At 37.8% G+C, this 26,645-nt stretch overlaps 2 protein-coding genes across 7 annotated transcripts in view; one reads left to right on the forward strand and one right to left on the reverse strand.

The window, feature by feature from the left end:
* The window catches only part of LOC121890884 (rho GTPase-activating protein 8-like), a 33,219-nt gene extending 17,069 nt beyond the window's left edge, over positions 1–16,150 (forward strand). Inside the window, exon 14 of the mRNA XM_042403509.1 lies at positions 15,425–16,150. Within this exon, the coding sequence (XP_042259443.1) occupies positions 15,425–15,520 (96 nt within the window). The 3' untranslated portion in view covers positions 15,521–16,150. The remainder of the gene's footprint in view (positions 1–15,424) is intronic.
* Positions 1,578–26,645, reverse strand: part of phf21b (PHD finger protein 21B) — a 109,497-nt gene continuing 84,429 nt past the window's right edge. For 3 of the 6 annotated variants that reach the window (XM_042403504.1, XM_042403500.1, XM_042403503.1), the window contains 11 exons: positions 12,840–12,932; positions 10,330–10,707; positions 9,791–9,919; positions 8,756–8,807; positions 8,262–8,338; positions 8,098–8,152; positions 7,649–7,671; positions 6,460–6,618; positions 4,405–4,471; positions 4,199–4,302; positions 1,578–3,114 (listed from right to left, as the gene is read on the reverse strand). In XM_042403504.1, the coding sequence (XP_042259438.1) occupies positions 2,860–3,114; positions 4,199–4,302; positions 4,405–4,471; positions 6,460–6,618; positions 7,649–7,671; positions 8,098–8,152; positions 8,262–8,338; positions 8,756–8,807; positions 9,791–9,919; positions 10,330–10,707; positions 12,840–12,932 (1,392 nt within the window). In that variant the 3' untranslated portion in view covers positions 1,578–2,859. The remainder of the gene's footprint in view (positions 3,115–4,198; positions 4,303–4,404; positions 4,472–6,459; positions 6,619–7,648; positions 7,672–8,097; positions 8,153–8,261; positions 8,339–8,755; positions 8,808–9,790; positions 9,920–10,329; positions 10,708–12,839; positions 12,933–26,645) is intronic. The other 3 variants (XM_042403505.1, XM_042403502.1, XM_042403501.1) reach the window with 2 other exon arrangements.

The raw sequence follows: 26,645 nt of genomic DNA on the forward strand, positions 1-26,645 counted from the left end.
ACAACATGACTTCTAGTTTTTAGTTTTTAGTTTCCCCCCAGAGATGCAGAAACAAAAAAAAAATAACTGAATCTGTTTGTTTTAAGATCCTAAAACCAAAATATATCTTTATTATTTCAGATTTTTTAAGTTAATCATAATAATATGAAGACAAGACTTGATTATTAAGCTTAAAATATCCTGATAGATGATTTTACCTCATTTTATGTGTTGTGATGCAGATCAACCTGAACAGAGGAGTCGAACTACGAAGCAAGTTCAACAAACCCTAAACTCACCATCACAGATTAGTGGTATCACGACGGAGGTTATGAACTTTCTTTGTTAACTCAGGCTTTCTGTGTCCGTCCCCATGAAGGGGGGCGTTTGGCGTCATTTGACTCTTTTTTCCGCACAAAATGGACCAATCACGTGTCGCCTACTTCAGTCAGGAGGGACAGGTCATTATAACGGAGAGATATGAAGAATATAAACACATTATCACAGCAAAAAGCAACGCTGTTGCTGCAAATAAGGCGAGAGAGGAACACTGGTAGAAAATTGCTGATCGTGTAAATTTGTTCATTAAAAAACAAATTCATTAATTTATTAATTACGTAATTAGTTTATATACTTATTTTACCACTCAATGCCTCCCACATCCAGAGCTTTTAAACATTATACAGTCTGATTGTGTCCCATAATGAAGGATCAGTGGAAATCACTTTAGATTCTGCTCAAATCAAATTGAAATTAATATTATAGATTGAATATTATCTGTGATAAATACCTATAGATTCATCTTTTTTTTTGTTCAAAGTATTTCTTCATTAGTTTTTATTTTTAAATTTGAAATACAGTTTGATATTTTGTAACAAAATCCCACAGAAACCCAAACCTCTCGCACCATTACAAATTTACAATATGACATCAAATCAATGGTATGTATGATAGAAGACTAATCAATATTCTAATCAGTGTCTAATAGCTGCAGTAGCAGATCAGGTGGTGAAAGGACGGCGCTTTTTATTGCTGATTTAACCTGAAACTCGGAACATAACCTGCTCCGGACCAGGTTAGGTTTGCAGCATCAGTTACCATGGTGATGTAGCTAGGTTAAAAGAGTTGCCGTGGTGATGTAGCTAGGTTAAAAGAGTTACCATGGTGATGTAGCTAGGTTAAAAGAGTTGCCATGGTGATGTAGCAGGTTAAAAGAGTTGCCATGGTGATGTAGCTAGGTTAAAAGAGTTGCCATGGTGATGTAGCTAGGTTAAAAGAGTTGCCATGGTGATGTAGCTAGGTTAAAAGAGTTGCCATGGTGATGTAGCTAGGTTAAAAGAGTTACCATGGTGATGTAGCTAGGTTAAAAGAGTTACCATGGTGATGTAGCAGGTTAAAAGAGTTACCATGGTGATGAAGCTAGGTTAAAAGAGTTACCATGGTGATGTAGCAGGTTAAAAGAGTTACCATGGTGATGTAGCTAGGTTAAAAGAGTTACCATGGTGATGTAGCTAGGTTAAAAGAGTTGCCATGGTGATGTAGCAGGTTAAAAGAGTTACCATGGTGATGTAGCAGGTTAAAAGAGTTACCATGGTGATGTAGCTAGGTTAAAAGAGTTACCATGGTGATGTAGCAGGTTAAAAGAGAGCCACATTCGTGACATTGAAAACCCTGCAGGCTCAACATACCTCGCTAACTCACTAATCTCGCTTCGTAGTTCAGCCCTCTGATCAGGTAAATCAGTGAAATTTCTTCTTTCTACGTTAAAAAGTCAAATTCTTTATTTTATTTTTTTTTTACCTTTTTTTGGGATTGATCAGAACAACATTTCAAACAGCAATAATTTGGACTTAAATCTGCTCAGTCGTCGTTTAACTTCCTTTTGTCGTTTCATTATTTATGTAAATGTATAAATAAAATATGTATGAAAATCATCACTTTAAATTCAACAAGGACATGTGATCTCAAAATATTATTGTTTCTGCATCTTTATGAAAAAATCCCGTCATGTTGTTGTTTTTGTTGCTGTCGAACAGAAACCAGCTGATGTGTGACTCCACTAAAAGTTTGAAAACCAATAAAAAACAAAAAAAAAAACCTGCGCTGATGATGATGATGATGATGATGATGATAATAATACAACGTATGTACAGTGATCCCCTTGAATACTCCAAACTTACACTTATCAACAGGCATCAGCATGAAAATACTAAAATCTCCACTAGAAATGCTAATTTCTGTAGTTTTATCTTAAATACTTTTTTCTTTGACTTTAACTCTATTAATACTGAAAAAAAGTTATTCTCTGTTTTTTGTTTGAAGGCTCGTATGCGTTCACATACACGATGAAAACATTTTTCCTGAATTATTATGGCAAAAAACATTGTTCATAGGAGAATGAGAACAAACACCTACTCAGATATATCAATGTACAGTCCTTCAACTTCCATCGTTTTCTTTGTAACTACGACTAAACTCTAATGTTCTCTCTCACTATATGCAGAACAATAATTATACCTGTGTTTTTAAAAAAGGGAAATATCTTTTGGACCGCGCAGAAAAAAAACTCCTTTGTGTTCCTGCGGCAGCACTGTAATCTAACTTTTTGTAATAAATACATTAAGGCCAAGAACATTAATAAATAGAAAATAACTTAAAAAAAGAAATCTCGTAAGCACTGTAGGTGTTGGGTTTTAAAAAATACTTGAATCGAGTGGAGGATAGAGGCTCTTTTTTCAGTTTTTTGTCGCTTTTTTTTTTTCGTTCCACAACAGCTCTCGGAGAAAAGATGGTTAGATATTATTCAGACAAAAAAAACAAAAACAAAAACATCTTCACTGCCCTCGATGTTTGTTTGTTTGGGGGTTAAAAACGTCGGAGCTAGTTGTTGATGTCATCCTGGCTGTGGGCGTGGCTCTTCTGCAGGGGCGTGGCCGAGGGGCCCGGGGCCGCGGTGCTGGTGGGTTTGATCCAGGACTGGGAGAGCAAGGAGGCGGTGATGGTGGCGGTGGTCGTCATGGTGACCTGGATGACCTGGTCGCGCTGGATCAGCCTGATGAGAGCTTTGAGGCGTTCCAGCGACGCCTGAGTGTCTCTCTGCTGCCCCAGCAGTCTCTCTCTCAGGTCCGTACACTGCTGCGGAGACAGGAAACAGCACAGTCAACTTCCTGTCGGCTGGAAGGAGCGCCGAGACGTTTTTATCTCGTCTGTTGGTCACATGTGTCTGTCTGAAGCTAATCTCGCCTGCTACTGGACTGTATGATCAACGACCTCTCGTGGTTGCAGTGATTCACGCCTGTCTTAAAGCTTTCGGCAGTCCTCGCCATTTTACGATACGCGTTACAACATCGCAAAAGGAACTTCCAGCAATCGATTAATCTGAACTTCAACTTACTTCATGTTATTTTTACTTTCAACAGTCTCTGCTGCCATCAAACTGCTACCAGCGTAAACACACCTCAACCTCTGATTGAACTATTGGCAGGTGAGTTGCATTGTGGGTAATGTAGGAACTAGGGGTGTGCCCCAATACAAATACATTATTCAGCAAAGCACAAATAATGTTTGGTTTTTTTTTTACGTTGTTTCATACAAATATTTTTAAAAATATTTGTTAGTTAGAGGTCTGTCTGCATTTTACGATGCGCATTACAACATCGCAAAATGAATTTCCAGCAATCGGTTTTATCGATTAATTGTTGCAGCTCTGAACTTCTTCAGCTTGCTTCATGTTATTTTTACTTTCAACAGTCTCTGCTGCCATCAAACTGCTACTTGAATAAACACACCTCGACCTCTGGTTGAACTGCTGGCAGGTGAGTTGCATTGTGGGTAATGTAGGCAGAATAAAAGACGATGACGTCTTTGATTTTAAACCATCGTGAGTCCAAAAACGTTAAGAGAGGTCAGATTTAGACACAAGGACGTACGTCTCATTACTACTCTTGTTTTTATTGTTTTTATCTTATATTTAAGGTATTTAATTCCAATTTCTTTTGTTTTTTGTCATCTGAACCAAACTACAGAAGCTCATTACTTTCACAAATAAAACACAAACTTGAAGATTTATCTCATAATTACAAGATAATGCTGTATTCTGGTCACTTATTAGGAAATCCAGCTATACTGACAGTAATAATAATAATAATAAGTCACAGAACGCTTTAATATCTGTCATCATCAGGACGTGAGCTGAAAACGTGTTTGTGTGTGTTTTTACTTTGAGCGTCATCTTGAGCTTCTGGTCTTCTTCTTCCAGATGAGCGCACTCTTTCTTCAGCTCGTTGTTTCGTCTCAGCAGCCGTCGCTTCTCCTCCTGCCTCACTGCTCAAACACACACACACACACACACACACGCTTCATCAGTACATGTGTGGACATGTCGACACACACTCTCGTCTCGTACACAGTTCAACTTGTTCTTACCCGTCTTGTGTGTAACGTAGGACTGAACAAAGTTCTGTGGCCATGACATGTTCTCCTTGTTCAGAACCTGAAGAACAAACATTTAGTTTTTATTACTTAAAGCAGGAAAACATGCAACAAAACACAGATTAATACCGTACGTTACAGCCACACCTCCACCTCCAGCTTAGTCTGTTAGTCCGTTGACTCATTGACTGGTTAGACTGGTTCTTAAATCCCTCTGTCAACTTCAGCTTAGTCACAATTTCATGTTATATTCTTTGTTGTGTTTTTAATGTTTTTATATCATTGAATGTTGTTTCTGTTCTCTGTTGTTCTGTCATTTGGCTCTAATAAAAAAGAGAAACATTCATCTGAGAACTCCAGAAGGTTGAATGATAATTGAGGTTTGAAGGCGTGTTGACAAAACTACATTAAATCCATTAAATTTGGGGTTAATTATACTGAACAACAGTCTTTGGCCAACATGAGGCGTCCATGTTTGTTTGGGGAATCAGTTTCCCCGTCGTAATTGCAGCTCGGAGGTTGATGTGAACGCTATTTACGAGTGGAAAACTTGTAATTACAATAAATTTTGATAGGACATGAACGCAGCATGATGTTTAAATTAAACTGTTGAACGTTAACAACACTAACGGTGCGTTTATATTAAATGTGACGTACAGATGTGAACACTGAAACATTAATACAAACAAAAGCTGCTTAATAAAATGTCGGAGATCCAGACTGAAGACTCGTCTTTTTAGGGACCAAGCCCAAAAGGCAGAGGACTACTGTAAAACATTAGCCACGACACTACTGTAACCACCCTGTTGTTTTTCATGTGTTTGTTTCTTTATTATTACGCCACTTAAACCCTTAATTTGACCCCCTAAACATGCTCAAAAACTCACCAAATTTGGCACGCACATCAGGTTTGGTGAAAAATTTGATAAAATGTAAAAATTAACCCCCAAAGTGCCAAAATGTGCTCTCTAGCGCCACCTATGTAACTAAAATGGCCACCACAGCCCGTAGGAATGTCGTAGAGAGATCAAAACTCAATTATTCGACTCATAAAGACCTACAAATCACACACTGACACCCCTGATCTAAATCCAACAGGAAGTCCACAATTAGCCTTTCAAAATAAGATTTTGGCCACCAAACAAACGCTATCTCTTCCGAAGGCGTTAATGGTATCGGCTTCACACTTTAATAGATGACTTATGACACTGGGCTGAAAGAAAGTTCTTAAAAACTTTGTAATAACTTGAACGGTTTGGATTTTATAAGCCCTGAAATTTGCAGTGCCACATCACATCTTACAATGTAAAACAATGGGGAGGCATGAACTTTGTGTCAAACAGAGGCTTCTTACGTCTGAACTATAAGTCTGACCACTTTCAAACCTGTATCAATGGATTCTCAACGAAATTTCCAACTATAATATGATTTTTAATGTAAGATTTGGCCAAAGTCATGGGATTTAGATTTCACAAGAAGCGTACTCTAAAATCCTCCTCTCCAACTGCTCCTAGTGATGTCACTCCCTCAGTGCTGTGAAACATTCTGCAATACACACTCATTATAAAATCACAGGAGGAGCAAGAAAAGACTTTAAAACTCACACTCTAATATCTCAAAAACAATAAAAGATAGAAAAAACATGTAAATTCAAGATTTGTAGGTCAAAGTCTCGTGACTCATTTAAAGTTCAAATGAAGTTTGTATTTAAAACTATGTGGAAGCAGTAAATGTTCAAAAAGGTGTGGGTTCGCTCACACTCTCCATTCAAATATATGAGTATTTTTCTGTGTCCCGACCAACGCTTGCAGCTTTAATTTTTGCTTGTTTTTTCTGCATGTTAAGTGTCCTTGGGTTACATTAAAGACACTTAAAATCAATTTTTATTATTATGAACTATGTTATAGTTGTTAGTAGGTGTATTTTTTAACTTGGCCAGCTGTTTCTAGCTGCTTCAAGTCTTTATAATCAGAGTATTTTTGCAAAACGTCTTAAAGAGTAACTACAACCGCGCAAAAAATGCCGCCGTTCATCTCGTGGCCTCGTTACCTTCTTCTGACACTTGGGGCAGTACCAGGGGCCTCTGGGCGGGGTTTTGAGCGGCGGGTGGAGGCAGTTGGGGTGGAAGGCTCGGGGGCAGTTGTGGCAGGGCTGCAGCTCGCCGTCCTCCTTACAGATGGCACAGTGGTCGTCATGCTCCAAGTCCTCCTGTTAACACAAAGGGTTCAGTTTAAAAACAGATTCAAACAGCAGCACAGTCGTCACTGATGTTGCTTTTCAACTATTTTCAAATGTTAATTTTCTAGATAAAACTTTGTTTTGTCTTTGCAGAACTAACAAATCTTCCTGAAACTTTGCTAAAATGAAGCAGTTGTTAAAATCAAGAGGCGCTCAGATTAATAAGCCATCAAATTAACCTTTTTTTGTGTGTTTTTTACTTAATTTCTGGTGATGTAATTTTAGTTTTCATTTGTGTTTTATGGACGTTTTGTTTTTGGGGTTTAATCACTTTAGCACGTCGTCCCCGTAATCCATAAATTAAATCACATAATATCATTAATGTTTAATTTCAAGTGAAATGGACCAAAAAAAACAAAAAAACTTAGACTTTGTGGCAGAAACATGTAAGTTGTGTTAGATGAGAAGCAGCAGTGAAATGAGACGATGTTGTTGATAGAAACAAACACTGGTTTTCTTTTCATATTTGGCCCAGATTTAAGATGATCTACTGGAATATCTTTGCATGATTTCCAGTTAAAAACTCCTTATTTATCTTCTACTGGTCCTTTATGCAGCCCCTCAGTTCAGCCTCTGTCTGAAACAGGTCGTTTTAGCTCCTGTCTCTTTAAGGCCCCGCCTCCTGATGAGCCCACTCTGTTCTGATTGGTCAGCTTCAGGAAGCTCTGGAGGCTACGTAAACAAACTATAGTAGCAGGATTTCACAGCTGTTTATGGGCGCGATGAGCCGACGTCAGCTCGTTAGCAAGATAAAAAAAAAACGAAGCGTTCAGAGCAGGTTGAAGCCCTGAGTTTTGACTTGCAGGCAGCATTTTTTAAATAACTTTAACCACGTTTAACATCTGACATCAGAACAAGTAAATAACAGAAATGTGGCCTATAAAATGAAGCAGAGTCTCCTTGAACCACTCGACACTCATTGATGTTTCACTAGAATGATTTCAGAAGTTGTCGACTATTTCAGAAGCACAGGTGTGACATCATCAGTCATGTGACCTACCTTCCAGCAGAAATCCTCAGAGTCTAGCATGTGGATGGAAGCAGAGCAGAGGTTAGTGGCGGCAGACGCACACAGACGGACGACGGGTTAAAGGTCAAGCAGCAGCAGCAGCAGCAGAAGAAGATGAAGGTTAGAGTTCAGAAACAATCATCAGCCACATGCAAACATTTACATTCATAACTAGAATAATTCTCTAAATAAATGATTCTCTGCTGCGAAAACACACAAAGCTGAAAAAATACAAACTCTGTTTCATGTTTGAATGTTTTTAAGGATTTAAATGTGCAAACTAGAAATCAACCAGAGTTCACTCGTCATGCTGCTCTGGGAATAAACTGACTGACTGTAATGTAATAATAATAATAATAATGATAATAATAATAATAATAATAATAATAATAAGGCACATTTTATACAAACATGAAGAAACAAACCGACAGAAGTTTTACCTCGTGCCGACAGGAAGAGCGAACTGTTGAGATAATGTGACGCCAGACGTTTACGCTGCAACGACAAAGACCATAAAACAAGTTTCATTTCTAATCTTCATGTCGTCGTCTTTCACAAGTTACTTTTATTAATAATACTTTTATTTTTTTAGTGGCGTTCAGACCTCTGGTTCAAACAGGCCGCTGTAGGCCGGGTTGGCGGTGCTTCTCCTCTTCCTCTCCTGTCTCTTCGTCTGGATTTCTGTTCAGAAGAAAAACAAAACTCCACATCTGTATCTGAACAAGACTTCAACTGATTACATCATCAGTTCATCTGCCGTTTATTCCTTTGATTCATAAAAGGTCAGAAAACAGTTTTCAGTCTTCTACTGACACACACACACACACACACACACACACACACACACACACACACACACACACGTTATACACTCACACTTTTATTCATCTTCATCAAATCTTCCTGAAGTCTAAAACTTCACGTCACCATCACAGACTAAACAACAAATATTCACCTTTCGGAAGCTGAAATCACAGAATTTTGGGGCAAATTTTGCTTAAAAGATGTTTAGATGATCAATCAATGAATTCCCAGTTTAGTTTTTATTGATCTGTGATTAACTAGCTGATGTTTGGGTTCATACTGTCGTAAACTCACCTTCCAGATGTTCTGTGGTGACGAGGCCGAGGGCGACCATGAAGGCAATTTTCTGTAGGAGAGAGAGAGAGACGTTAACGAGGACGTTAACGAGGTGACGTGATGGGACTGAAGTTATCGTCTCTTCACTGTAATAAAGAGAATCTGCTGCTTTACACTTTATCATCGTCTGTGATATCAAACACTTTGATTTACAGTCTGTCAGTTCAACATCAGATCAGCAGCAGCTCATTTATCAGAAAATTACATTTCACACTTTTTATATCAGTTTTACTTCAATTCAACATTAAAGTTCAGAAGTTCATTCTCGTATGAGACAAAACTTTTTCTATTAAAGATTTAGTTCCTTTTTATTTATGTTTATTTGTTTGTTTCTTTTAAATCTTATTTATTTCAGTGAAATATTATTATTATTATCTTGTCAAACTTTAAAAGACAAGTTTCAGGTGTCCATATGAACCTCGCTGTAATCATTCCTCCTGTTCATACTGGATATTAAAAGATCCTTCAAATGTGCTTTCAATGGAAGTGATGGAGACCAAAATCCACAGTGTGTCCACACAGTCATTTAAAAGTCTCTGTGAAGCTTCTATTCAGCTTCATCAGTCTGAGTTAGTCATATCAAGTGGATATCTGACACATTTACAGTCTTTTTAGCATCAAATTCCCTCTTTGTGTTTCCTCGGACAGTGTTTCCCTGTTGAGCTGCAGGTGGAAGTATAGTAACAAAAAGAGGAACTTTGGCACTAAAAAGACTGTAACGTTGAAAGATATCTACTTGATTTGACTCATTTGGACGCTGAAGCTTCATATTAGCTTCAGATAAACTTTGAAATACATTGTAAGGTCATTATGAAGGGATCTTCTAATGGTCAGTGTGAACAGGAGGAATGATGACATGATGATGTCTGTTGTTTAAAAACGGTGAACTGGTCCTTTAACATCGTTTATCCTGATAAATAACTAAATAAATAAAGTCAAACTTTTTTCGAACGATCAGACTCTTCAGCCGTCCGATCAGGTTTGTGGTCTCACCTCGGGGTCTTCGTCTTTCTTCGGGGAGGGGGACGTCAGAGCGGGCGGGGCCTCCTGTGACGGCAGGTCAGCCTGGGCCCCCGGGGACCCCTCGGTGCTGCTGGGGGCCTGAGGCTGGATTATTATTACCTGAAAACACCAACATGACAGACGTCAGATGAGATTTTCATCATTAAACTCATTTATTAAACACTGATTATCATTTGATTTTTGTCTTGTTTAAGTTTATTGACTTGATGAAGCTGCAACAATCAGTCAATTTATTGATTAGTCGACAAACTGCAGTTTGTCTTTCATATGAGACAAAAATGTTTTAATATCTTAAAGTTTTTAACTGTTAATCAAAACAAGCAAAGTGAAAACATCCTGATGGACTGAAACTGTGAATAATATTTTAGGTTCCGTTGACTAAATGATTAATCAAGAAACTGATCGATAATGAAATAATCATAATAATAATAATAATCATAACGACTGTCAGTGTGTTTAATCTTAGTGAACATCAGATCTGAGTCGTTGGTGTTTGTGGAGACACCAGCCTTGTTGTCAGCGCTGAAGAGCAGTGGCTGCACCTTGACGGCCTCGCTGACGGCGGACACCCCGTTCCCGGTGGCCGGGGAGGCGGCGATGATGGCGTACGCCACGCCGGTCCCCGCCGACGCGTGCTGGGCGGGGCTGCTGGACTCGGGGCCTCCGGACAGGCTGTGGGGAAGCGGCGGCGGAGGCGGCGGGGGCGGAGAGGCGTCGCTCTGGCCGTTGGGCTGGTGGTCGGGGCTGAAGGTGCTGTTGGCGGTGGGCAGGGTGGGGCCCTGGCTCTTGGGGCTGACCACAGCGGTGGCCCTCTGCAGGCTGAGCGGCTGCAGCTCCTGGCAGGGACTGTGGGGAAGGCTGTCGGGGATCTGGGTCTTTGGCCTGACCTGCAGGAGGACGAGAGTTAAAGTCCATGTTCCTACTAGTAAACACGAGTACTGACGCTGTGCAGTTACTTCCTGATCAGCCTTTGAACCCAATAATCTGTCACTGCGACCGGACGCTGGATCATATTTCACCGTCTGCACCAACAGCTGCTTGAGTTGCTTCACACACGACTGTTTTCAGACTGAATGATCTGGATCTGAACAGTAGAGGAGACGTCCCCGTCTGCGGCGTGATGACGACGTTTAGCAGGAAACTACGGCCTCACCGCCGCCCCCCGGAGGCTGCTGCAGGCTTTAACATCATGTTGTTACATAAATCTAAGAAGTTCATCTTCTGTACGGTGGCCTTTTAGGCACATTTTAATCTGCTCACTTAAAAGTTTATGTTAACTGGCGTCTTCTGTTTCTGTTTATTAAAGATTAAAACACTGATGTGAGAGAACCAATCAATCGACTGGCTGATTGATTAAAACAATCTAAGTTGATTAAGTGAAAAACTCCAATCAAAGTTTGGTTTCAGTCAGAATATGAACACATATATAACTATAACTATACATGTAAAATCATTCTTTAATTGATGTTCATTGTGAGTGTTATTAGTCAATCTAAACATACTGTAGATGACATTTGAAAGGTAAAACTCAGCTGCTCGTTAAGATAATTAAAAAGCTTTTAAAGCTCATTTTGAACCTTGTTGTCTGGAAACTAAAAGAACAAAGTTCAGAGAGATTTGAGTCAAAAGTTCAAACTATAAAAGCGCCAGATGAGCTTTGACTCGGTTTCTTCTGAGGAGTCGGTGAGAGCAGCTGATGTGTTGTTGTGGTTTGTGCTGCCGCCTGCTGGACGTCTGTTAAACTGCAACCAAACAGTCTTTATGACTTTAAATCATGTTCAGATTCTTTTTAGAGTTTTGAGTGTTTTAGATCTTTGTATGAAAATATCAGATAAGATGGAAGAATTTCAGTCTTTTTAAACAAATGAACCAAGTTGCTTAAGTTGCATCAGTGAAATTCAATGGATGGACGGATCCGACTTCTCTCCAATCAGGTTCGTCTCTGTCAGTCATGTGATCAACTTGTCTGCTTTTACAGCTGAATTAGCAACTTTAACAGATTGATCTGTAAAGTCGCCGCATACAGAAACGTCTCCGTAAAAAACAGTCGATGGTCATTAAACAAACCAGATAAAACAGCCGGTAGGAGGGTCAGGCTAGCAGTTTCCACCCGTTTCCAGTCTTTATGCTAAGCTAAGCTAACGGGCTACCGGCTGTAGCTTCATATCGATCGAACAGACGGGAGAGAGAATCAATCTGAGCCTCTGCTCACTATTACTGCACGTTTACTTGTGTTGTTTCAGCAGAAAACATTATTCTGACATGAGATTCAATATTTAAGAGTAAAATGAAGCTTCGAAAAAACATTCAGTCTTCATCAAGTAAAAATATCAACTTGGCTTTGAAGCGTCGTCGTTTCCCTTCATCATTCCTGGACAAACACACACTGGTATCATGTGATCACAGTGTGTACAGGTGTGTGTACAGGTGTGTGTGTGTGTGTGCAGGTGTGTGTACAGGTGTGTGTGTGTGTGTACAGGTGTGTGTACAGGTGTGTGTACAGGTGTGTGTGTTACAGGTGTGTGTGTTACAGGTGTGTGTACAGGTGTGTGTACAGGTGTGTGTGTTACAGGTGTGTGTACAGGTGTGTGTGTTACAGGTGTGTGTACAGGTGTGTGTGTGTGTGTGTACAGGTGTGTATACAGGTGTGTGTGTTACAGGTGTGTGTGTGTTACAGGTGTGTATACAGGTGTGTGTACAGGTGTGTGTGTGTTACAGGTGTGTGTACAGGTGTGTGTGTGTTACAGGTGTGTATACAGGTGTGTGTACAGGTGTGTGTGTGTGTGTACAGGTGTGTGTGTGTGTGTGTGTGTGTACAGGTGTGTGTGTGTGTGTGTGTGTACAGGTGTGTGTACAGGTGTGTGTACAGGTGTGTGTACAGGTGTGTGTGTGTGTGTACAGGTGTGTGTGTGTGTGTGTGTGTGTACAGGTGTGTGTACAGGTGTGTGTACAGGTGTGTGTGTGTGTGTACAGGTGTGTGTGTGTACAGGTGTGTTACAGGTGTGTGTGTGTGTGTTACCTGAGGTAGCACAGTGGCTGCTTGTCCTGCCAGCCGGTGCAGCGAGCTGACTTGAGGCACCTTGATGGGCACAGCAGTGAGAGTTCCCAGCATCTGAAAGACACACGAACGCATCACTTACTGACATTTATCAAATACAGAGAAAAATGTCGGATCTTATTAGTTTTACATTTCAACATTTGCAGCAACTAAAAGGTTCAAATACGTCTGATCAGCTTCATCAATGTTTCTGTTAACAGCTGCTCCTGATTCACACGTTGATCAATCAGCTGATCAGTCTCCACTCACACACATTTCATTACAGTAAAGTATTGACAAAACACCGTATGAGTATTGATAAGTTGATAAGTTGAGCTCTTTATGAGCAGCAGATTTTTTAGGAATCTTTATTTCTACACCAAAACTTGCAAAAAATAATTTTAAAAATTGCAAAAAAATAAAATAAAATACAAATAAACATACAACAAACAAACCAAAACATACTTTTTACACAACAGGACATAAAGGAAACATAAAATAATATGATATAAACACTCTGCAGAGAACACACTAACTTTATTTAAAGCAGAGACATGAACACGTGTTTCATGTTGATCTTTGTTAATGAACAGCGAGATCAAAGGTTTTATAAGAGATTCGTTAGTGTTGAAGTTTAACGAATTCACACCAGGAAACACGTTCATGTCGCTCACAGATTCATCTTCCGTATCTGTGTTTGATGTTGTTTCAGAGTGGAAACCATCAATCACCAGTTAAAACAACAAAAACAACATTTTCACTATGGATTCATCTGACATTTTGCCTATTAAATGTCACAAAATAGTGAAATATGTCCTTTCTAATGTCTTCAAACGTCTAGTTTTGTCTGATCAACAGTCACAAATCCAAAGATATTCAGTTTATTTTCATGTATGACACACAAACGCTTCACAATCCTCACATCTAAAAAAAGCTGAAACCAGCTTATATTTGACATTTTCTGCTTCGTTCAATCATTGCAGCTCCAGTTGCAGCAACCAGAAACGTCCACACGGGGAGCTCTAACTACACATCACACTACTGTGTTTCAGCCTGAACATGAGACTCTTGTTAAAACTGTTCATCTGACTGTTAAACCGACTGCAGCAGGAAGACAAACAGCCAGCGATTCATATCCAAGAATAACAGTTTAACAGCACCGTAATGAGAATCAGCGTTCTTCACCTTTCATTTGTCTTCCTGCATTAAATCAGCGTCAGCCGGTTCAACACAGATGAAACCAAACGACATTAACGCAGCTTTAATTCACCTCGGTTGGACGCTGTTTGTCTGGTTTCAGCTCTCATGATTTAATTAAACCTCACATGGAAGAAAATCCTCCCAAACCTCTCGTTAGTCAGAGAACATTCTCCATGGCTGTTTCTGTTTCTCTTGTTGTTGCCCGGCATTAAAAATAAAAGAAAAGCAGCTTCTCTCTCCAAACTAACGAGGAGGGTTTTTTTTTTTTTTTGCTGAAATCTGTCACCAGCAGCTTGTTTTTCACAACAAACTTCCTGCTGCTGAGAAACTTTTCACCAAATCAAACAAAAAGCCTGAAAGAAGAGTCAGCAGACTGGTATTAAAAACTGCTGCATTAACAAAACATTTAATGAAAAATTTAAACCCAAAAGATGAATTTTAAAACTGCCATGAAATCATGTATGGAAGTTCAGGGACGACAATATTCAAATCAAATAATTTTATCAATTTCTCAAATTTTATGTGCACATGATAAGTGACAAAATTTTAAAAAAAACTATTTAATGTTTAAAGATACATAACCACTAATAATATACACATTGTTTAATTATATTAAATTAATAACAAATGTATTCTGTGTTTTTGTAAAGCACTTTGTAATCTTTGGTTTAAATATATATTCTATAAGTAAGAAAAAATACAGATAAAAAATATTACTTCCATTAATAATAATTCTTCCTTATTCTGTCTTTAAATTATGAATAAACATTTGTGTTTTAAAATGGAATCGCAAAATAAAAATTAGCGATTTGTTGTTCCATTTATTAATGTGTCTGCTGTGATATTACATGTAAAAATATGTAAAATTTCAAATTTATTTCCTGCTTTAACATTTACAGATTGTATTTGTGATATTTTGTGACTCTTATTAAGACTTATTATTATTATTATTATTATTATTATTATTATTTGGAGCCATCTTTGAGTATCTGATTCATACTTTTTTTTTTAACGTTTAATTCACAAATTACATTAAAAACTCTTCAACGTCTGTAATTATTCCACAAGTATAACATATCATAGTAATGAAATGTAAAACTGACTTTTTATTAAACAGACATTTCACAACCTAAACTGGACTTTTAATCTGAAGTATTTTCTCATTATAACTCGTTAATACACATCATATAAACACCTCAACTGTGAAATGAAATTTTAATTTTTAGTAAACGATTTTTCTTTTTCTTTATGCTTTGACTCCAGAGTTGAACCTCGCAGGAACAGAGTGTATTTTAGTTTTTGTGTTTGTTAGTTTATTTGTTATTATTCTTAGTTTTAAGGTAGTTTGTGTCGTTTATGGTTTCCAGGAGGCTTCGTCTGTTGGAGCTGCAGATACTGATGAAGGTTTCTGGCTGTTTCACTACGTGATGACATCATTTCCTGCGCCGAGGTTCAGACTGTAGATCAGCTGACATCGACCGCAGCTTCAGTCAAGGTCAAACCGGCGCTGACGTTTACGGCTGACCGACACATAAAATACGGTGGAGCGTAGAGGACAAACAACAGAAAACTCATCAGACTGAGTTCAGAAGGACTGAGATGATGTAATTAATGTGATTATTATTACAATTTCATGTGACTGTAGGAAAGTAAGTGACCAGGCTTCAAAATACATCATAACTCTATGATGTTGATTATAACATTCATGTGTATTGTTGTGTTTTTGTTAGTTTTGGTCCTGATTTGACTGCAGTCAATCCAGTATCATCACATATATCTTTAAATTTTTACAAAAACAGAATACAAACCTTCTTTCTATCAATGTTTTTTTGACTTTTTTTTGAATGTCACAAAGGAAAGAATGAAATAAAACCTTGCAGGAAGCGAGGACGCTGAGGTCATGAGCTCTGTAATATTTTTTGGGGATTTTGGGGGAGTTTAGTGACCTGAAGATGATACCGTGCTCTATGATTACGATCTTTATTCCAACCATTTTCCTCCAAGAGCTTTAAAACGATTTGATTCGGATAAAAAAAAAACTCCACAAAAACTCTAAAAGTCGAGATGTGAGAGACGAGTGAACTGTTTTTTCTGATGTGTTCATTTTATGTTCTAAATTGTATTTGTCTATATATGTATATAGTATATGTCTATATTATAATGAATAAACAATATAAGAAATAAAAACAGGCATTTTTTTTTTTTACTATTTTCTCATATTTTGTAGACAAGAAGATTAAACAATCTATAGAGAGAATATTAGATTAATTGAACTGACATTAATCAGCTCTACAATCTTTTTATTAATCACAAAAACATGTTTGTATTTACTTTAGAGATTCTCTTCTTTTAGAAAACAGGAAGCTCAAACAATAAATTCCTTATAAATCCAGATAGAAACTAAATGTTAATAAAAACAAACACAGAAAGGTTACTGTGCTGTCTGTGATTACTGCGCTGTGATTGGCTGACACTTCCTGTCAAACTGAACCTGAACAGTAAAATGAATTAAAGACATTTACAGCCGTCAGATGAGAAACAGAAAAGAGGAAAGTTTTCTCCTCCTCCCCCCCCCCCCCCTCCTTTCTTCTTCTGTGAAAATCCCTTCGTTCCATTGTATTGTGCTGCAGAACGGCTCGGCGAGGAAGAGGAGGAGGAGGAGGAGGGGGGAGGAGGCGGCCGAGGCCTGTTCCCATGGAAACTGCCGAGATGAAAATTCTTGCAGTGCAAGGGCTTTCATTTTCGTAATTGCTGCCTCTTTTCTCCAAACCTAAGCACCTTCGCTTTAGGGGGCCTCCTTGTCCTCGTCCTCCTCTTCCTCTCAAGAGCCGAACACAACCTTGGACCAGTGATTTCCTGTTTCTCTAAATGAATTTTCTTCTTCTTTTATTTTTTCCTCCAAATAGCAAAGTCAATCCCGTCTGTGAGACAGATGACAGCTCTGCAGTGAACACTGACAGCCCTCCTCCATCCTCCTCCCTCCCCCAAATCTGACAAACCTGCTGTGATAAACCAGACGGAGGGGGGGGGGCGGGGGGGGGGTGTCAATATCTGAAAATATATGCTACAGCCAGGCTAGCAGTTTCCCCCTGCTTCCAGTCTTTTTTTGCTAATCTAGACTAAACATCCTGAACAGGAAGTCTAGACTTGTCTTTAAACCTGCATTAACACGAGTTTCCATCAGAAACAAGTACAAACACTAACACACATCATCAGCTTTTAAGTTGATATGTTGAACTAGTTAGCAAACAGTTGTTTATTTCCAAATCCAGCAGTTATGGAGCAACATTATCATTCATTTGGAGTCGTGTTTCTGTCCACCTGGTGAATGTAAGTCCAATATTCACTCTCTTTTAGCTCTGTTTTTGCTCTCCACCAACTCCTGAGGGAAATATCTGGCTCTTTAGCTGCTAAATGCTCCACTATGTTCACCAGCTAGTCTACAGCTAACTGTCTGTTTGCAGGTAGTGTACAGCGGCTTTTTACCAAGGAGCAACCTCCGGGGCTGTAAAATGAAGCCAATATGGAAGTGCCAAAAACTGCCGTTCCTTGAACGACCACTTGAGGCTCCAAAACAAGTCAATCCCCATAGACCCCCATGTTAAAATGCCCAACTTTACAGCAGAAATAAACATGTTTACAGCCTGGTACAAAAAACAGCTTTGGTCTCTGTAGCTAATTTCCTCTTTCATGACAACTGTACGGGGGGTGAATTTTTTTATAACTCACCCGTTTTATTAAGTTTTATTAAGCTGTAAAGTTAGGCATAATGAAGGACATGGCTGCTTTGAGTGACAGGTCCGCCAGCCGCTAGGTGGCTTGTTTCAGCCATTCGGCCCGCCTCTTTGCCCATTTTTGATTGGCTGGGAGTTAGGCAGCATCACGCACAGCCAAGATGGCGACGGCCGGAGCGGCTCACTTCTTCAGAAACCAACGGGTGACGTCACGGTAACTACGTCCATATTTTTATACAGTCTATGCTTTTTACAACTTTTTCTCTGAAAACGACGCTATGAGACGCTGAGAGTGAACCAGAACAGTAAAAGTTGCAGCCGGACAGATAAACAATGAGCTGAAACTCACTATACACTGATAATTCTCACCAACACATTACACACTGACACATCAGACACAGTTATGATTAAAAAGTATCAATTATAGCTGCTTTAAGAAGACTAAAGATGCAGAAACACAATAAATACCGCAATGATCATCCACCATAATTACTCCACATTAAACATCCAAAAAGCTTCATACAAACTACAGCTGGGATGGTAAACTTGTACAAAAGGTAATTTAATCAGAAGAATGTAATTAGTATTATGTAACTCAGCTGCAGATGTTCCCTTGAGTAAATGCACTTAGTTACTTTCCACTACTGAACATTATCACCAAATTTAGTCCTTTTTTTACCCACAGAGATGAGACTAAAGTGGATTTCCCAAAATGTTGGTATTCTAGGTCGACTACCACTACAGTGAGTTTTATAAACTGCCAGATGGCTAAAAATAACCTCTGAAACAAGATTAAGATAATGACAATAAGCTGAGGAAACAGCACTTTTAGCATTAACTCTATAATCACATCAACATCAGTAAAAAAAAAAAACTCCAGATCATTGAGTGCAACGCTTTTCAGAAAACAGTTTTCTCAGAAATCGAATGTTTACTGGGAAACACAATTATTTGGAAAAAGGAGAGAAGAGATAAGGTGGTGAGCCGAGGACACAGAGAGAGAGAGGAGATGGAGGGATTATAGAGAAAGTAGTTATGAAGTCGTCATTTGAAGGTGGGCTGAAGTTCTGAGTTTGCCATCGGCCTGTCATCACAGCGGGAGGAGGAAGAGGAGGAGGAGGAGGAGGAGGAGGGAGGAGGAGGAGGAGGAAGTGCACACGCAGCAATCGAGGACAAAAACGAGACGACAGAGAAGAGACGACACGTATCATCTGTGAGGAAGTCTTTGCTTTCTGTCTCCGGGGACCAGACGCTGACTGCACCACCATCATCATCATCTTCATCATCATCATCATCATATCCTCCTGAAAAACGTGAACTCAGCAGCAAAGCGAGACGACGTTCGGAGCTTCGTGGCTCAAAATAGACGACGAATACTCGACTCGGCTCACGTCGGTCACAGTTCACAAGCAAAAAATGACTGAAATACACTGAAAATTTTTTGATGTTTGTACTTTTCTTTTTTTTTTAATAAATAAATAAACAAAATAAAATAAATGGACTATAATAAAAAGAGTCAATGATCACAAGTATATTAGTGAAATTTGTGATGCTAAAAACTAATTAAAGGTTTTATTTTCAAGAAAGAAAAAAAAAGGAAGAAAAACATTTACACCTCATGAAGATTTAAAAAAAACCCTCCAGTAGCTCAAAACAGAACCAACTCATCATTAATAATCTATAAACTGTTAATAAATAGTTTATAACATACTATAATGTGGTTGTTAGCAGATGTAAGTGTCTCCTCCTGTGTTGCTGCTTTACAAACTATATAAAAATTGTATTTATAGGAGAATACTGTACATTAATTAACACTTAAAATGTCTTTGTATCTGCTTATGACTACATTATAGTGTGTTATAAATACTGACATATAAATGCTAAATAGGGGGGACTTGACTTTTTTTAGATTCTAGTGGAGATCGTTTTGTCCTCCAAAAAAACGATGCTTAAAAACGATTAAAAGGAAATTTAAGGTGAAATATTGTAGATTTTTTTTTCTTCTGTTGTGGATGGTATTTTTACAAGCTCTATACTGTTATTATACATGAAATGATTTGACCGAACAGATACATTGGTGCAGATCAAACAGTTCTGCACCTGTAGTTCCTCCAGCTGCCAGCAGAGGGCGCCGTCTGAGGTCACGTCCGCTCTCTCTCTCTCTGGACTCTCCTCCTCACTACTCTCCATCTTCATCATGAAGAAGCTTTTCATTTCATTCACGCTCTCTGAGCTGAGAGAGAGATGAACTGTGACACATGCAAACACTCTTTTCTAATAATGATGCTTTCAACGTCCCCATAAACCATAAGAACCAGTTTTATTAAGTGCGTTACAATTATGGTGAAACCTGACCTTCCCTCATACAACATATGGGATTATAAATGTTTGTGAACTTTATGAGACAACAATAACTCATCCTGCTACTACTGACATACTTTATATCTACTTACATTTTCTATAGCTTATTTTTTATAGCTTAGAGAATATGAAGGCGGCTGGAAACTGACATGTTTAAAAGTGGAAATTAGGGGTGTAACTAACGATTATCTTCATTATTAATTAATCGGTTAGTAGTTTGGTCCATTAAATGTCAGAAAATTGTGAAAAATGTTGACTAATATTTCCCAAAGCCAAAGATGACGTCCTCAAATGTCTTGTTTTGTCCATAAACCCAAAGATATTCAGTTTACTGTCATAGAGACTAAAGAAACCAGAAAATATTCACATTTAACAAGCTGGAATCAGAGAATAGTTGGCAACTAATCAATTAAACAACTAATTCTGCACCTCCAGTGAAAAAGTATTGAAATTGTACCGCACCTGTATAAGATGCTGACATTTTAAAAACAGAAGTTCAAATAGAAAAAAGAACAAAAAACATGTTTCCTTCATTTCCTAATAATGTCCCAGAAAGTCAGTTTACAGTATGTGATTACACTTTAATTAAAGTGAAAGTGGGGGAAAGAACAGCCATTAAGTGCCTCCTGATTATATGAATTTCTAAGAAAAAAGGGAAATTATTTCTACCGAAAATACAAAATGTTATGAGCTCAATGATGTGAATTTTTTTTTAAATTCAAAGTTTCTTTTAAACTCCACCAACCTGACATCTACCATTCACCATTTAACTACTAATTTATCTGCTTTTTCTTTGAATATCAAATAAATTAATTAAATCTGTTCCTTGTTATTTTCTTATCAAGTTTAATCATAATTAGTACATAACGACATGTAATCCTTTCCCGCAAACATCTTAAGCGAATGGAAATTACTTATAAACTTATTTCAAAGAAAAAATAAGCCAACAAAAGCAACATTACAAGAGTTTAAACTCCACTGTGATGCCCTGAAACAGCTTATTTTGTCCAAAAATGAAAAAGAAATTATGATTTATAACACGGGCAGAATCTGTAGCTGGATAATCTTTAATAAACATTTCTGTCGATCGACTAATCAATCGATCAGCTGATGGTTTTAAGCTCGGTGTCAATGTTCAGTCTGTGCAAGTGAGAAATTCATTACATCTACTCCACTGATCCCAGTCCGAGCAGGAATACAATACAGTTACCACGGCAACGCTGTTCCTCATCAGATCCATCAAATCTACAATCCTCCTCACTGATCCCTGGAATAAACTCAAAATCCTCCTCAAACCTCCTCGAGGACGCCAGAACCGCCTCCACGACCTTTCTCCACAACATCTTCAATAACTCCTGGAAAAACATCCAAGATCCCTACAACGAACCTTGAATCTAAAACCTCTTCCAGGAGGCGTTGAACTGGATCAAGGACTCCTACAACCTCAAGAACGATCCTTGAAACCTTCTCAAATCGACTGGAAGTTTGACAAGAACTCCCAAAACCTCCATAACCACTAAATCCCTGCAATCTCACCAGAATCTACTGTATATTTATATTTTATAACATTAAAAACTGGAGGTTTACGTTATTTTAAAATAATAAATACAATTAATTTTTATCAAATTAGAAATTTTACAGTTCCTTTCATTTGATACTATTTTCTTGGTCATTTTCAGTGTAATTTGCAGGTATTTAACAGTTAAATTTAAGGACATTTTACCGAAAAGGTGGTGCAATTTAGTACAAATTATAAGAAAAACAGAAAAGCTGGTTTAGTTTGCAAGTTCCCACTCACTACACAGGATTTGACTTTATATGTAGTTGTTAATTTAAAGAAATTCTTAATAAATTTGATTCTTTAATTGACAGAAAATACTCTAGAAAACTCTATAATGATCATATTTTCCATAAACTACCAAATGGCATGACTCTTTCAAAGAAATGTGCTAAGAATTAACAGTTAAATGGCAACTACTGTTGGGAAATTATTGAAAAAATTACCTTTAAATGACTGTGGAATATTAACACATTATTGGACACAGAAAACTAGACTTTTTTCTGTCTTTTAAAGAATTATCAAGAATTTAAGATTTTTTTGCAAATTAACAACTAAATATGAACACAAATAAAAAAAACAATAAATGTATGTTTTTCTGTTTTGTTTTTGTTGATATTATTTTATTTTGTACCTCTTTATATTGTTGTTACTATGTTTGCTTTTAATGTACATCTTTACTTACTATGTAAATAAGTAACTTACATAGTAAGTTACATAACAAAAACTTACTTAATTACTTACTATGAGTGGAAACGCACCAACTAAACCAACTCAACACTTTTTTCTCTTTTTCTTATAATTTGTAATAAATTGCACCCCCTTTCTGTAAAATGTCCTATAAATCAGCCATTAAATTCCTGTAAATTACACAGAAAATTTAAAAATGAAAGTGCCTTCAAAACAAGGCTTCACTGAAATTCCTTATCTTATTGATCTATATATATCTATAGAGACACTCCTGCACATAACTTTAGTTCAGAGCTAAAATCAAAGTGTATTTTGAGAGACTGGGCACCTTATAGACATAAGGATGGGAGATGTTTGCGGTTCTGTTAAGCGCCTGTTAGCTTGACGCAGAGGAACTAAGAGAGAGGCTACAAGGAGGCGAGATCTTTTTTGAAAGATCCTGCTTCTCTTTCATGGCTCTCCATCTCGCCGCCTTCTAAAGACATCTTTATCCTCTTTAAAACAGCAGCCAAGGTCATCTCTCTGCCATCCGCCTCCGAGTCTCGTCAAAGCCGGAGGAAGGTGGATGGCCCCTTCAAGTGGCCGCTTTCCCACTCAGAGCTGTGAAAGACGAACACTGGAACAAAACGGCCCTGAACTGTAGACGAACACATTCAGTCCACAACAACCGGTGTGCTGAAGAATATTAATGATTATTTTATCTGCTAGTTATAACAAACCAGTGCAGTGTGTGACATTCTATTTCAGTTTCTTGTGTTAATTTAACTCTTAAACCTCCGTCTGCACACGACTTTCCATTATTATTTTTGATTTGTGAAGAAATAAAAATGAAACTGACCTCTGACCATCAAGATAACTGATAGCTAACACAACAGACACAAGAACTGAAACCCAAAATACCATCATTAAACCGCCAGACATGCAACTATAAAATTAAATGATTCATGACCAACAAACAAACAAACAAACAAACAAACAAACAAACAAACAGGTCTGTGTTGCAGCAGCTGATATAAATAAATCCATCACTAAGTTTGTGTGTGAAGTCTTTTACTAATTAGTTTCAAACTACTGATTTCCTAAATCTGGTTTCACCATTGAAACTTAAGAAATGTCTTTGTGAGTAATCAATCAATCGATCAATCAATTTTTATTTATATAGTGCCAAATCACAACAAACATCATCTCAGGGCACTTCAGTCGTGGGTAAACTGGTTGTAAACAGTGCAGATGTTTTAATAGATTTACATGTTCACTAGATGAGACATTTCTTAAGTTTTAATGGTGGAACCTCATTTAGGAAGTTTTAAACTAGTTAGTGGTTATTAATAACTTAAGAAAGTGATTGATTTATGATTAAATGCTGCAAAACAGCCCTGAGAGTTTACTAAGTGGAGATTTACACATCACTTGATTTAGTTGTTATGTACAGATGAGATGTTTTATCGGTCTTCCTCTATTTTAGCTTTTTTCCTTTTTATTTCCAATTTAATACTTTAATTGTAATTCAGTGTCTTTTTTATATTCTGCCTTGTGTTGCTTTTATGTTCTATATAAAGCACTTTTGAATTTGTGCTGCACAAATAAACTTCTAAATATTTACAGCTATTAAGTGAAAGAGGTCATAATGAATACGGTGGACGTACCTGACCTGATACTGATAAAAAACACAACGTAGGTCAGTCCGACTTTGTTTTATTTCTCTCTGCATAGCAGGAGACATTCATGCAGTTTACAGTGAGAGTCTGATTTTATTGGTTCAGTGCTTTGAGGTGTATTGTAGGGCAACTAAATGTCTATTAAAGGTTCCCAAAGTCCACAGTTACTTTTAAAAATGTCCAAAACCCAAAAATAATCAGTTTATCATCATAGAATAGTATTTAAAAAAGAAAATATTCACATTTTTGAAGCTGGAACCAGTAAACTTTTAACATTTGTGCTCAAAACCAAATTGCCCACATGACAACTGGTCCATTTTGTTGATCGATTAATCGTTGCAGCTCTAGTATTTTGTGTTTTTTCTGTGCATTAGTTCCACCTGGAAATATTTAGTCTGGGAGAAGTTTGAGAGACGTCTGGACTTTAAATCTGTCAAACACATGATGGTTTTGTTCCTGCAGTGTGTCGCTCAGAGTTCACTGTGTTACTGAAACAATGCAGCTATAATGTGTGCACTCATGCAGAGCAGCAGTCCCATTACACCTCATTATTGATCTCCAAATTAGTGGCCAGGTGGTGTGAGGGACCTCCTCCTCCCCCCCCCCCACCTCCTCTCCTCAGTCCACACACCAGCCAGCACGGCCTCTGATTGGTCGAGCCTTTATGACTCTCGATTGATGATGAAGGCGAGAACAGCGTGGAGGCCTGCAAGGGTTTTTTTTTTCCTCTTTATTGCCTGGTGCTCGCAGGCAGGCAGCTGGGTGAAGAGCGCCCACTCCCTCCCAACAATACAGCCATAAAGAGCGAGGAGACAATCCCGTCGCCTGACCTGTTCACCTCCAGCACCCGACAACCCGACGGGGAGGCTGAGGAGGAGGAGGAGGAGGAGTGACACATTGATGAAACGCAGCGGCTTTATCGCAGGAAATGTCTGCGTTTGTGTCGGAGCAGACATGACACATCCAGAGGAAGAAAGTAACTAAATACATTTATTTAAGTACAGTTTAGAGGTATTTGTACTTTACTTGAGTATTTCCATGTGATGCTACTTTCTACATTTCAGAGGGAAATATTGTACTTTCTACTCCACTACATTTATTTGACAGCTTTAGTTACTTTTCGGATGAAGATTTGACACAATGGATAATATAACAAGCTTTTAAAATACAACACATTGTTAAAGATGAAACCAGTGGTTTCCAACCTTTTTGTCTTTTGACGTCTTACAAAAAGCAGTGTGTAGTCGGGGTCACATTTCACATGTCTATGAGTTGTTAACAGCTCCACCAAATAGTGATTTTTCCCTCTAAACTTCTCACATGCTTTCATTTCAATAAATGTTCAAATGATCCAATATTTCAGCAAAAATCAAAGATTAGAGAAAAGTCCAGAAACTGAAAACAGATTTGTGTATCAGAACTTTGTTTTTTCTTCTTTCCTCTCCCATTAATCATCTCACCACCCCTCAGATTTATCTGCTGACCCTTTAGAGGGGCCCGACCCCTAGGTTGGGAACCACTGGACTAAACTAGCTAACTGTATATAAAGTAGTGTAAACTAGCTCCACCTCCAGCAGCTACAACAGTAACATGCTGCTCTAACACTGATGCTTCACTATTAATAATCTAATGATGTCATATATAATAATATATCAGTCAGAGGGACCAAACCACTACTTTTACTGCAATACTTTAACTACATCAAGCTCAGAATACTTATGTACTTTTACTGCAATACTTTAACTACATCAAGCTCAGAATACTTATGTACTTTTACTGCAATACTTTAACTACATCAAGCTCATAATACTTATGTACTTTTACTGCAATACTTTAACTACATCAAGCTCATAATACTTATGTACTTTTACTGCAATACTTTAACTACATCAAGCTCATAATACTTATGTACTTTTACTGCAGAACAACTCTGAGGAGAGTTTGGAGGCTTGTTTCAGCTTTTAACTTCTTATGTTTGAATTCATATATAGTTGAGTATATGTATATAGAAGTGTGTTTTTATAATATGTAGATGTCCTTATGTACAAATCAAATCATACTGTTGTATTTTTTTATATATGTGCAAACAAATAAATAAATATGTGACTCGTCAAAACTTCTGAACTGTCTGAATAACTAAATCCACTTTTTTTCTGAGTTAGTAAATTATACTGTATTATACTGTGAATTGATCCCAGTCTGTAGTGTTCTTTATAATAACAGTTATTTGCGTTTTCCTGAGTAAATCTAGTATTTCTTCACCTTCATCGCGACACGTCAACACAGAAATCAACTGTCAGCAGTCTGGACAGTTTGTAGCTGTAATTTAGAGTAGCTAAACTGTAGCTACTAGTAGTTTACAACGTCTGAGGGCATATTTATAGTTGAGTGGAGGTTCCAGTCTAGGTTTGAATGCATTTACAGATCATTTTTAATATTTTCTCAATTAATGGATTAGTTATTTGGCCCATTTAAATGCCAAAGTCCAAGACGACGTCCTCAAATGTCTTGTTTTGTCCACAACACAAAGATATTCAGTTTACTGTCATAGAGACTAAAGAAACCAGAAAATATTCACATTTTACGT

This window comes from Thunnus maccoyii, chromosome 23 (genome assembly GCF_910596095.1).
Source record: "Thunnus maccoyii chromosome 23, fThuMac1.1, whole genome shotgun sequence".
In the NCBI taxonomy this organism is placed as follows: Eukaryota; Metazoa; Chordata; class Actinopteri; order Scombriformes; family Scombridae; genus Thunnus; species Thunnus maccoyii.